Genomic DNA, 13,672 nt, shown 5'->3' with positions numbered 1-13,672 from the left:
CCACACCATTTTGAAAACTGAAGCTTTGTAGTCCAATTTGAAATTGGTAAGTGTGAATCCTCCAACTTTGTTCTTCCTTTCTTTCTTGCTGGTTTGAATCTATTCTGTACCCCTCAAAAGCCATGTTCTTTAATACAATCTTGTGGAGGGAGACTTATTAGTCTTTTGATTAGGGTGGGACCTTTTGATTAGGTTGTTTCACGGAGATATGATCTTGTCCATTCCAGGTGGGTCTTAATTAGATAACTGGAGTCCTTTAAGAGAGCTCATGGAGAGAAGGCACTCAGAGAAGCTGAAACAGACATTTTGCAGAGAAGCTAGGACATATAATCCAGAATATGCCCCCAAAAGAAGCTAAAAGCCGACACAGACTGAGATGCTTGGAGACACTGGGAAATGCAGACATAAGGACATTTGGAGTTGCTAAGCTAAGAGATGAAGCCCAGAGTTTGCCCCAGATGCTTAGAGAGAAATGCCTTGGGAGAACAAGCAAGGATGCACAGAGGCTGAGAGAGAGAAGCTAAATGAGAGACAGAAGCCCAGAGACATTTTGAAGAAAGTCATTTTGAAACCAGAGCCCAGGAGCAAAGGACAAGCAGATGCCAGTCACGTGCCTTCCCAGCTGACAGAGGTGCTCTGAACGCCATTGGTCTTTCTTCAGTGAAGGTATCCTCTTGTTGATATCTTAGTTTGGACATTTTTATGGCCTTAGAACTGTAAATTTGTAACCTAATAAACCCCCCCTTTAAAAGCCAATCCATTTCTGGTATTTTGTGTAACGGCAGCTGTAGCAAACCATAACACTTTTCAAAATTGTTTTGGCTGTTCAGAGCCCCTTGCAGTTCCATATGAAACTGAGGAAGTTGATCCTCAATTTGCTCCTGGGATTTTAATAGGGATTACATTGAATTTGTAGCCAATTGAGTCAGGATATGTCTTAATCCTATTTACTGGCAGGTTTATAGAAAAGACCACAGAGAAAAAGTCATGGGGAGTAGGCAGAAGCTGGACATAAATGGAACCCAAAAGAGAAAGGAGAAGATATTGCTATATGCATTGCCATGTGATGGAAATGCCAAGGACTGAGGATCTCAGCAGCCAGCTCCAAAATGCCGCAGTCTTTCAGGAGAAAGCACTACCTTGCTGGCACCTTAATTTTGGACTTCTGCGAACCTCAAAACCATGAGCCAATAAATTCCTGTTGTAAAGGCAATCCATTGTATTGTATTTGTTTAGCAGCTAGGAAACTAAAACACCAACTTAAACTTCAGTAGCGTACACAAACTGTGCTGGTTTGAATGTATTATGTCCCCCAGAAAAAGCCATTATTCTTTGATGCAATCTTGTGGGGCAGACATTATCAGTGTTGATTAGATTGTAATTCTTTGAGTGTTTCTTTGGAATGCGCCCCACCCAGCTGTGGGTCATGACTCTGATTGGATAATTTCCATGGAGGTGTTGCTCCGCCCATTGGGGTGGTCTAAGTTGAGTCACTGGAGCTATGTAAATGAGCTGACAGGCAGAGGGAACTCAGTACAGCTGTGAGTGACATTTTGAAGAGGAGCTACAGCCAAGAGGGACACTTTGAAGCATGCACAGGAACTAAGAGAGGAGCTGCAGGTGATGGGACAGTTTGAAGACAGCCGTTGAAAGCAGACTTTTGCTCCAGAGAAGCTGTGAGAGGAAAAATGCCCCAAGAGCAACTAAGAGTCACATTTTTGAGGAACTGCAACCTAGAGAGGAACGTCCTGGAGAAAGCCATTTTGAAAGGAGAACTTTGGAGCACATGCCAACCATGTGCCTTCCCAGCTAACAGAGGTTTTCCAGACGCCATTGGCCATCCTCCAGTGAAGGTACCCAATTGCTGATGTGTTAACTTGGACACTTTATGGCCTTAAGACTGTAACTGTGTAACCAAATAAACCCCCTTTTATAAAAGCCAATCCATTTCTGGCGTTTTGCATTCCAACAGCATTAGCAAACTAGAACACAAACTATCTTTCTATTCTCCTCAATTTTTTCACTTTTATGTTGTTCTTGTCACAAATTACATCTTTATACACTGTGTGTACAAAGCTATAGATCTATCATTGCTTTTTATAGATTTTCATTTTAGATCCTGTAAGAAATAAAAAGTGGAGATACAAACAAAAAACACAATAGTAATGGCATTTATATTTACCCAAGTTGTTACTTTTACCAAAAATATTTATTTCTTCATGTGGCTTTGATCTTATTCTAGTGTCCTTTCCTTTCAATCTGAAGAGCTCCCTTTAGTATTTCTTGTAGGGCTGGTCTAGTGGTAACAAACTCCCTCAGCTTTTGTTCATCTGGGAATGTCTCAATCTCTCCCTCAGTTTTAAAAGACAGTTTTGCCAGTTACAGAATTCTTGCTTGGTAGTTTTTATTTTCTTTCTTACTGATGATTTAAGTCCATGAAATGCTCTTGCAGTAACAGACCAGGGCTTGCTTGACCAGAGAACTGGGTACCATTACCTGGCCAAGTTGATACACGAGCCTAACCATCACACTAAGCTAATACATCAACTTGTCAGAGTTCTTTACCATACCTTCACTCCTGAAGGGTCTGAGTTCTCAATAGTCTGTCTTTATTAACCCTGTCGTTTTCCAAAACATTTACTCTTGGGGATAGAAGTCATCCAGGACAGCTTTGTTTCCTGGCCCCTACCTTCAAGATGTGCCTGATTCTGAGTCCTGAGAAATTTCAGGGAGGAAGACGTTTCTCAGCACCGCATCCACGGACATTTCTTCTACACACACTTAGGAAACCCACCTTAACCCTAGCCGAACCCCATTGCTTGGCGTCTGTCTTGGAAGCGGGACGGGACAGAACGCACTCGAATTGGACTCTAACGTCAAAGGAGACGAGAACCCGCCGGGGCGGGACCGTGGGAACTCTAAGGGAGGGTTAAAATAGTTGCCTCGGAAGTAAACACTTGTTTCCGCCCGGTTTCGAACCGGGGACCTTTCGCGTGTTAGGTGAATGTGATAACCACTACACTACGGAAACCCACAAATGTGGTAACACCTTTCTCAGCTAATCATTTTTTCAAACTTTGCTGTCTATATTATTAAAACTTGATGACTTAAGGTAGCAAACATTCTGTAAACAACTGGTCTCTACTTCTCAAAGATGTCAATGTCATGAAAGACAAGAAAAGGCTGAGAACAGTCCTAGATAAAAGGAAACTAAACTGACATAACTAGATGCAATGGATGACCATGAACTGAATCTTGAACAGGGAAATTTCACTATAAAGAACATTATTGGGGTGACGGTAGCACAACACTGTGAACACAATTAACAACACCAAAATATGTTGCTGAATATGATTAGAAGGGGAAAATGTTAGATTGTATATATGGTAACAGAATAATTATTTTTTTTTAATCCATGGAATTACACTACACAGTGAACCATAAATTAAACCATGGACCTTAATTAGTAGTACGATTATAAATATGTGCTATCATCAATTGTAACAAATGTTTCACACCCATGCAAGGTGTTGGTGGTGGGGTGATGTGGGAATCCTGTATTTTATGCTTGCTTCTTCTGTAAACCCACAAGTTCTCTAATAAAGGGGGGAAACAGAAAAAATAATCTGTAACATCACTCCTCCCCTAGAGGTGTGATGAGACATATGGGATGATTTATGAAAAATACATTAAACTAATTGGGAAGAGGAAAAAAAAAAAACATTAGTGGGGCAATTGATGGGATTGGAATATAGACAGCCCATTAGTATTGTAGAAATGTTGAATTTCCTGAAATTAATAACTCTACTGTAATAGAATACACTGGTTCTTAGGAAATAAACTGAATTACTTAGGAGATAAATGGTCATTGTGATAGTTTGGAGCTGTTATGTACTCCCCAAAAGGCCATGTTCTTTTAATCCATTCCTGTGGGTACAGACCTATTTTAGGAAGGACTTTTTGATAGGTTATTTCAGCTGAAGAGTTGCCCCAAGTTGAGTCTTAATCTTTTTACTGTATCTTTTATGAGATGATAAAAGTCAGGAAAAAGCCCAGATAACTCAGAGAAGCACCAAAGAATCTCAAAGACCAGATTCAGTTCATGGTCATCCATTGCATTTAGTTATGTCAGTTTAGTTTCCTTTTATCTAGGACACACACCCACAGAAGCTGAGAGAGGAAGTTACTGAAGCCAGAAGCTGAAAGCAACACAACCCAGGAGAAAAGGACTAGCAGACACCAGCCTCATGTCTAGGGAGTCTCCTTTACCTCAAAAGACCTCAGCAGCTTTGTTACTTCAAGCTGTAAAGTTCTGCTGATCTCAATTCCTCTGTCTCCCTCATGGGCCTTCCCATGTGGCAGAGGTGTCCCAGATGTCATTTGCCTTTCTTCAAAGAAGGTATCTTCCTGTTGATGCCTTAATTTGGACATATTCATGGCCTTTGAACTGTAAATTTGTAAGCTAAGAAATCCCCACCGTAAAAGCCAATCCATTTCTATTATATTGCATTCTGCAGCTTTAGCAAACCAAAACAGTTATGATGTATACAATCTATGCTCAAAGAGAGAGAAATGTGTGTGTGTGTATATATATATATATATAGAGAGAAAATAATAAAACAATAAAGCAAAATGTGGATTGATGTTTAAAATGTATGAAACTTGGATAAGAAAACACGGTGATCCTTTGTTCTATTCTTGGAACTATTATGTAAGTTTGATATTATTTCAAAATAAAAAGTTTTTTTAAAACCCCTGAGACAACTAATAAAAGGGTTCTCCCAAGAACCCAATTAAACACACACAAGCAGCTCCCCCAAATTACAGGCATGTAAATCTCAAGCATCATATAGAGAATTCAGATTTCTAGAAACTTCTGGCTATCGTGCAAGATGCTCATATCTGCCTTTCCATGGTTGTGGGAAAGTGAGTTTTCCATGTTGCCTGAGGCATATCTAGGGTGGTGGCTTGGAACGCTAAGCCACAGGTCTGCATGGAACGCCGTGCGGGCCCGCCCTGTAAAGATATGTGTCTTGTGACTATGACGACAATGTTTACCATTGTCCTAAACCTAGATCGTTCCTTCTGATATGCAACAGGATGTAAACATAGGTATCTGGTGGGCTCTCCTGAGCCTGAGGACATTTCGCATATACTCCCCGATCTTCTGAAATAAATAACTGGAGCAAAGGTGCATTATGGTCCACTTAGCATGAGATGCAGTGGGCCCCCTGCTCCCCAAATTCTTAACTTTGTGTCTGTGTCTCATTCCTGTGCCGCCCTGTCAGCAACACATGGTGCCTGAAAATGAACATTCAGGAATCAGGACCCAAGGAATGGAAACTGTTCATATCTCAGTCAAGGCAATGCTTGGCTGGGGGAGACTGCTAGGTGGGTATAGGGAAGGGGTATGCCTAATTTTCCAGTAGAAAATGTTAAGATGTGGGGCTAGGGAATATTGAGTTTGTGTATGACTGGAGTATGTGTCCGGTGTCTATAATAGATACAATGCCCTTTTTTTTACCCCTGGATCACTCATTTATGGCTCTGGACCATTTACATTCAAATGCCATTGTATTTGGGGGGTGGTGATGCATTCCTCTTTATTTTTTTTGCCACATTTCAACTTACTTTCATCACTGTCCTTTTTCTCTCTAAAATATTTTGCCACAGCAGTTTGAAACAAGCTGCTTTCTTAGTTATAACTGAAAAACTTCACCAGGTGGTGCAAAATGCCATGAAGGGGCTCAGCAGTAAGACTGTTCCCCTTAAAAATGAAAAGTTATTTTGGACACAAAATCCCTTTCACATTAACCTGGATAGCCTGTAATTCATAAAATGATTTTCCTTTACCTTGTTAATGTGGATAATTAAATATATTTTCTAATGTTATAGAGGGGATTTTAGTTACAGCTGTCTCTCTGCTGACTACATAGCTATAGATTCAAGCATGTTTGAATTCTAACTTCCCAAGACATCGACTGGGGAGACCTGGGCATGCCTTGGCTATTTCTTAACCATGTGACCTTGGTGAACTTAAACTCAATAATGCCTGCCCCTCAGGTTTCCAAAGGTACCACAAAATAAGGAACAAAATAAGTGGTGGATGTATACTTTGCACTTTTCAGAGAGTAGGTTCCAGTGGCCTAATGCAGAAGCCATCAAACCAGAGTGATCTCACCTTTGAGAACATAGGAAGCCATTCCAGGAAGGACAAGAGGCCAGATAGTCTCAGCTATCAGTTTCCTAATTGTTGCAGCCCAAGAGGGCCATGCCAGTCCAAAGGCCAAAGAAGACAATGAGTATTTTCTGATACATGAACTTTTATTCACGGCTTACTTACAGGGTGAGAAGTCGTGGAGAGATCATGATAGCTCTCTCAGGCGGGGCAGGCATGGCATTCACAAGGAAGACGACCCAGCAATGCAAAGAAGACAGAAAGCCTTTTATAAGGGTTTAAGACAAAGATATTCCTAAGGGTGGGGGGAGAATAGATACAGGAACAGGTCACTCTGACCGAAGGGGTGGTATAGGAAGGACTAGAAGAACACTTGAACAATTACATTTTGCTCTTTTTGTGAGATTAAGAGCCTCTCACTTCCTGCCTGCTTCCCACAAAGTTACATTTTAAGGTCAAATTACCTTTTTTCTCTTTACTGGCTTACAAAGGCAGTAGGTTAAACATTTAGCTGCCTGGGTCATGCAGACTGCTGTGCACCAAAGATCTGTAGGCCTGTTTTGCTCAGGCCACGGGTTGCCACAGTCAATGATTACCATTTGAAGAAAACTACATCCTGTGATAATATTTAATTTTACGTAAAATATTAGATACATTTATAATGTGACAGAGGTACATTTCGCCACCCCCACTCCCACCCCGCCCCATGGTGGGCAATTTCACAGTAAGATTTTGTAGACTAAAGGCCTAAAGGACCAGGCCAGGCTAAAGGTAAGATGACTATATGATGTTTTGAAAGCAGCAGTCTCTGTTGGAAACAGCCTCCGACCCAATGTAAAGAGTCTGCACTCAGCCCAGACGTTTCACCTCAATCCAAATGTTTGAACACAGCGCTTCCTCACACGCTTCCGGAGGTGCGCAGACTTGGTGAGGCGATCGGGTTCTAGTTCCCAGGGAAGCTCCCTGCTTCCGACAAAGGCGAGGCCGTGCGTGAAACCTGTGGAGACACCCGCGAGCCGAACAGATGAAGATAAAGCCCCGCGGCGCATCTACCTTTGAGATTTTCCCGGGGGCGTGGGAACGCAGAGCACTGAGAAGCTCCAGAGGAGCGGCCTCTGCCGGAAGATCCCCGGGCTGTTCTCGAGGCTTGGGGCCTTGTATGCGATTTCCCCCAACTTTCCCCCACCCCTCCATCCTCCTCCCACAAGTCAGAAAGTCAATATAGCAGTGTAAATAAATTTTCTGGCAATGACTAGCTAGTGACTTTGACACCAGGGTAGTGGTCGGAGTTCTCTTTTCCTTCCCTGCGAATCTCTTTGCGGAAAACCCGCCTGATCCGCTATCTGGATTCCGACAAGAGCCTGACCCACAGAGGAGACCGAGACCAGGACTTCCAAGGCGGGCGCTTTCTCCTGGTGACACCTGTGCAAACCCAGCAGGAGGGAAGGGACTCCGGCAACCTGCTGGGGGAGGGGGGAGGTGAAGAAAGAGCCTCTAAGGCCCAGGTAACCTGATTTCAAGCCCAGGACAACAGAAAGGGCAGGAAGGCTCAGTTCTAACAACAAAAAAATTTTCCCGTCAGGTTTCAAACCTAGGGCTCTTCCTGTATTGGGCAAATGTAATAACTACAAAACCAATCAGATTGCTTTCAGTTGCAAATCTCCTCTCCAAGATGGAACAGATTTTTTCTAGATGTCCCAGGCTCAATAACCTCGAAGGAAATGTCACGGTGGCTGTACGTTTCATGCCTTCGCACTTTTACTATATTAAAAAAATCAACAGACTCCAATGAGCATAACAATCAGATTATTCGCAAAGTGGACCCAATTTCTCTTACAAGCGCCAGGGAAGAAAACCTCATGTAGGTGTAGGAGTCGGGAGAGGAGGATTTGACTTCAAAAAATTTCTCTATAGTATCCTAATTCTGTCCGAGAGAGCAGCATGCTCTGATCTTTTCTTCTCTGTCACCAGAAAATGGCCCTTAGGAATCAGGACCGCAGGAGTAAAAGCTTAGTGTGTGTGTGTGTGGGGGGGGGGGGGGGGGGATTGGATGTGGCCAGTAATGTCCAGCTGCAGGGCCAGATCCATCCGAGGTGGGGGGAACAGACGTTGAGAGAATGGATTCGTAAACCGTGTCTCACAAAAGCTTACATCTTTGGAATATGACTGTTCAGTACCATTGATTTGGTTTAGGAGACGAGGACGAAAAAGCCAATGTCTTTTTCTTTTCTTTGTTCTCTTCCTTTTCACCTTTCCTTGCATAGCCGGAACCCAGTTTTCTCCTTATGATTTCGTTTGGCGGGTGAACACCATATACTCCCTATACTCAGTGGTTGCTCTGAGATGGCGATTGGTCTCCCAGAGTAGATGGATTTGAAAGTCCTGACACCTGCGCTTACCTTTTCCTCTGCCTCAAAGTCATTTCTCCATTGGGTGCCCGAGGCGGAGAGCGGCCATTCCCTGTGAAATGCTGTGAGCTGGTAGCAGCCAGATTGTGGGCCATTGGAATGTTGAGTGCTGGGAGTAATTGAAAGGCTATATTTACTAATTTACAAGTTGAGAACCTTGTGGGTTTTTTTGTTTGTTTGTTTGTTTGTTTACTAACACTAGATCCCCAGTAAAAATATTGTTTTGAACACATTTATTCCACATTCATTAACATAAATTATTGTACAATACACGATATGCCAGACCCTGTGCTGGGATCGCAGGTACTAGACAAATGAAAAACAAAATAAGAAGGAGAGGAAAGAGGAGCATAGGCAGTTAATTTTAACAAAACTGCAAAGTGGAACCGTAGACATACACTCCGCAGAGCGTTTCCACGCTAGCGCAGCAAAGTGCATCTCTGCAGCCCTTATGAACCCTCCAGGCAGGTGGGCCGGGGATTTCCTTTCTTCCTTCTGGAATGGAAAGGAATCCTCACGCTGCCGAGAGTGAGGACCAAATCCACCAAGCAGTTCTGAGGGGTGAATTAATTTCACACTCTGCCCATAAAGCTCAAAACTACCAGCTTCTACTTCCGGATCCTTCCCAGGGTCTCTGGATCATTTCTGGGGGCTTCCCGGGATGGAAGAAGGAGACCCCACTGGAACGTTTCTCTGTGTTTTCTCGGAGCGGAATAGGCGAGTTTTAGCAAGTCTAAGTTTTCACCAGACAGGCGTAGTGGCAAGGTTCGTTCCTTCCCCAGGTAGGGTTTTCTCCTTTCCTTTTGTCTTTCATGGGAGCTGGGAAAGGGAGAAATGGAAAGAATGGGCGAGACTCTTCCCTAACTTTCCCCAAGAGCAATTTGAGAACACAGGTCAGATTTTCTAAATCAGAAAAACAGCGGGTCGGCTAACTTGTCCAACAGAACCAAGGTCTCAGGTTCGCACCCAGTTGGGGCTAATCTAAAGAGGTGTGTGATTTGCCCCCATAGATGCTAGTATCCTGGTCTTGGAGTAGCGCCTCAGGTCTGCCTTACAAGCTGGAAGTCATAACTGCTCCATGATAAGATATATTTAATTTATGTTACATGCATGTACTCTGGCATTTATTGATTTTCTCCAACTCTCATCCATAACACCTACACGATATTTTTGAACAAGTGTCAAAAATAAGTGTTTACTTAAGAGGTGGGTGTGTGTAACAACCCCTGTTTATCTGAGCACCTTCTTCTCCTTGTCCCTGAGACATTGTCTTAGTTTCCTAGCTGCTAAAACAGGTTCCCTGCAGTGGGTTGGCTTAAATGATGGGAATTTATTGGCTAGTGATTTTGAGGCTAGGAGAAATCCAAAATGGATGTGTTAGCAAGGTGATCTTTTCTCCCCAAGATGGTGGCATTCTGGGACTGGCTACTGGGGATCCTTGAGTCCTTAGCTTTCTGTCACACGGCAACTCACATGGTGATGTCTTTTCCTTTCTCTTCCAGGTTCCCTTGACTTCCACCTTCCTCTCCTTCCCATGTCTTTTTCTCTGTGGCCTTTTTTATAAGGCCTGCAGTAATAGGATTAAGACCCAATCCAGCTTTTTCGCAACGGATTTGCCGCCAGAACACAGGTGTCGTGAAAACCATCCCTGATTCTTAAGCCAAAATGGGAAAGGAAAAGACTCATATCAACATTGTCATTATTGGACACGTAGATTCGGGCAAATCCACCACTACTGGCCACCTGATCTACAAATGTGGTGGAATCGACAAAAGAACCATCGAAAAATTTGAGAAGGAGGCTGCTGAGATGGGAAAGGGGTCCTTCAAATATGCCTGGGTCTTGGATAAACTGAAAGCTGAACGTGAGTGTGGTATTACCATTGATATCTCCCTGTGGAAATTTGAGACCAGCAAGTACTATGTGACCATCATTGATGCCCCAGGGCACAGAGACTTTATTAAAAACATGATTACAGGCACATCTCAGGCTGACTGTGCTGTCCTGATTGTTGCTGCTGGTGTTGGTGAATTTGAAGCTGGTATCTCCAAGAATGGGCAGATGCGTGAGCATGCCCTTCTGGCTTACACACTGGGTGTGAAACAACTAATTGTTGGTGTTAACAAAATGGATTCCACTGAGCCACCCTACAGCCAGAAGAGATACAAGGAAATCGTTAAGGAAGTCAGCACCTACATTAAGAAAATTGGCTACAACCCTGACACAGTAGCATTTGTGCCAATTTCTGGTTGGAATGGTGACAACATGCTGGAGCCAAGTGCTAACATGCCTTGGTTCAAGGGATGGAAAGTCACCCATAAGGATGGCAATGCCAGTGGAACCACGCTGCTTGAAGCTCTGGATTGCATCCTGCCACCCACTCGTCCAACTGACAAACCCTTGCGTCTGCCTCTTCAGGATGTCTACAAAATTGGTGGTATTGGTACTGTCCCTGTGGGCCGAGTGGAGACTGGTGTTCTCAAACCGGGCATGGTGGTCACCTTTGCTCCAGTCAACGTTACAACTGAAGTCAAGTCTGTTGAGATGCACCATGAAGCTTTGAGTGAAGCTTTTCCCGGGGACAATGTGGGCTTCAATGTCAAGAACGTGTCTGTAAAAGATGTTCGTCGTGGCAATGTGGCCGGTGACAGCAAAAACGATCCACCGATGGAAGCAGCTGGTTTTACTGCTCAGGTGATTATTCTGAACCATCCAGGCCAAATCAGTGCTGGCTATGCACCTGTGCTGGATTGTCACACAGCTCACATTGCTTGCAAATTTGCTGAGCTGAAGGAGAAGATTGATCGTCGTTCTGGTAAGAAGCTGGAAGATGGCCCCAAATTTCTGAAATCTGGTGATGCTGCCATCATTGATATGGTTCCTGGCAAGCCCATGTGTGTTGAGAGCTTCTCTGATTATCCTCCTCTGGGTCGTTTTGCTGTTCGGGATATGAGACAGACAGTTGCTGTGGGTGTCATCAAGGCTGTGGACAAGAAGGCTGCTGGAGCTGGCAAGGTCACCAAGTCTGCCCAGAAAGCTCAGAAGGCTAAATGAATATTACCTATAACACCTGCCACCCCAGTTTTAATCAGTGGTGGAAGAACAGTCTCAGAACTGTTTGTCTCAATTGGCCATTTAAGTTTAATAGTAAAAGACTGGTTAATGATAACAATGCATCGTAAAACTTTCAGAAGGAAAGGAATGTTTTGTGGACCATTTGTTTTTGTGTGGCAGTTTTAAGTTATTAGTTTTTAAAATCAGTACTTTTTAAATGGAAACAATGACCAAAAATCTGTCACAGAATTTTGAGACCCATTAAAACAAAGTTTAATGAGAAAAAAAAAAAAAAAAAAAAAGAAAAGACCCAATCCAATTCAGTTGGCCACCCTTAACTGAAAGTAACATCTTCAAAATGTCCTGTCTACAATGTATTCACTCCCACAGAAATGGATTTAGGTTATGCACATGTTTTCCTGGGGTACATAATTTAACCTGCCACAGGTAGGATCCAGCCCATTGACTGAAGTGTGCCTGTCATTCTTCCTCTTTTTGCTTGTCTACCCCCTTTGCTACATTGCCCTTCAAACTAAGTCCCATCAATTAAAACTGATCTTTCTCTCTCCCTTTAAATCAACTACAACTAGGTACTAAATATATATTGATATATAGTGTCAAAGAAAAGAAATTTTAAAAATTTAGAAAAGAGAAACTATCAAAAGGAGACTGTTTACAAATTGGGAAACACCATATGCTGAGACAAAACGCTCCAATTTTCCCTGAGAAAGGGCAGCTTATATAGTAAATACAATGACACTTCACAAAGAAAAAGATGATTGGTTAAGCAAAAACAATAAGAAAATAAGCCTAAGAAGGGGATGGAATGCTAATTAACAAAATTTATTTACCCTAACAAAAGTCCTGGTTTCAGGGAATCAAGACCTAGGTTTAAAGAATATCAGAATGTCCCAGCAGTTGTGCAGGGTTGGAGAGTCTCAGATAACTTGTTTCACAGGTAACTTGCCTTAGGTATGTGTGGGTGATTTCAAGATGTACAGACAAGTTTGCTTTTACTTCAGTCATGTATAGACACTATGGACAAGTTGCCTCCAGGCCCTCACCAATTCATTTAACAAAAGATACATGTTTTTTAAATTGTCATTTGGCCTCCACTAGAATTTAAATTCCTTGGAGGCAGAGATGTTTGTTTCTTTTCCTGTGTACTCAAAACCAAGAACACTGGCAATAGAGTAGATAATCAGTTTAATTATTGAGTGAATTAATAAACTTTCTCCAACAGAGTTTAATTTCAAATGTTGGAATTTTTGCCAAACCTGACCAATACATCTAATATAATGAACCCAAGTCCAGGAATCACATGCTACCAAAGTCACCATTTACTGTGAAACAATGTGTGGGTAAGTTCATGTTACCATACAGAATATATGCTGAATTGCTGGAATAAAAAACTGTTGGTATATTACAAGTTTTCATTTTATTTTTGTTTTTGAAGAGAAAGCAAGAAGGGACTTCTTCCCCTTTCTAACATGAAGTTCAGGAACACATATGCTGATGGTATTTACAAGATAGGAAAAAAAAAAAAGCCTAGTACGTGCAAGTCCGGTTCACTTACTTGTTTAGAGGGCAGTGTTAATGTTACCAGAGTGGTGGGTTTGATCTTCCAAATAGGCTACAGTGTAGTGTATTTCTTTCAGTGATGCCTGCCTCTTAGTTAACTTTTTGAGAAAGTTCCCTCTCAACCCGAGCTTTAAAAAGCAGGAAATAAATGTGATGCTCCGGTTCAGTGCTACTCCAAGTGTGGTCCATGCACTAGCAACATCAGCTTCACTCTGGTGTTGGGTTCCATTTTTTTATAAGTGGGTAAAAACGTGGGTGGTCTTTTCTTCTGGCTCTTTGTCTTAATGTCTCGACTCTTAGGGAATATTGGAGCCCTCCACCTTCACTCTCCGTTTCCTGCACTCTCAGAGGTCTCTCAGCACTGTCATCTTTACTCTGGGGGATGAGGAGTGGGGTCCCTCTGCTCAGGAGGGAGATCTTGATTGTCACTGGGCTCTACATTGCCCTGGGG

General features: G+C 42.7%; 1 protein-coding gene and 1 non-coding gene across 2 annotated transcripts; one reads left to right on the top strand and one right to left on the bottom strand.

Moving 5' to 3' along the window:
* Positions 1-2,958: 2,958 nt before the first annotated feature.
* On the bottom strand, positions 2,959-3,031 carry TRNAV-AAC. Its single transcript has one exon. It is a non-coding gene; the product is annotated as a tRNA-Val (tRNA).
* Positions 3,032-10,236: 7,205 nt separating this feature from the next.
* Positions 10,237-11,705, top strand: LOC119540128 (elongation factor 1-alpha 1-like). The gene has a single exon (XM_037844176.1). It carries the CDS (start codon positions 10,252-10,254, stop codon positions 11,638-11,640), a length of 1,389 nt encoding a protein of 462 aa, XP_037700104.1. The 5' UTR covers positions 10,237-10,251; the 3' UTR covers positions 11,641-11,705.
* The last annotated feature ends 1,967 nt before the right edge of the window (positions 11,706-13,672 follow it).

Source organism: Choloepus didactylus, chromosome 7, assembly GCF_015220235.1.
Source record: "Choloepus didactylus isolate mChoDid1 chromosome 7, mChoDid1.pri, whole genome shotgun sequence".
In the NCBI taxonomy this organism is placed as follows: Eukaryota; Metazoa; Chordata; class Mammalia; order Pilosa; family Megalonychidae; genus Choloepus; species Choloepus didactylus.
The sequence above is the reverse complement of the archived record's forward strand: the minus strand, read 5'-3'. Positions and strand labels throughout refer to the sequence as shown.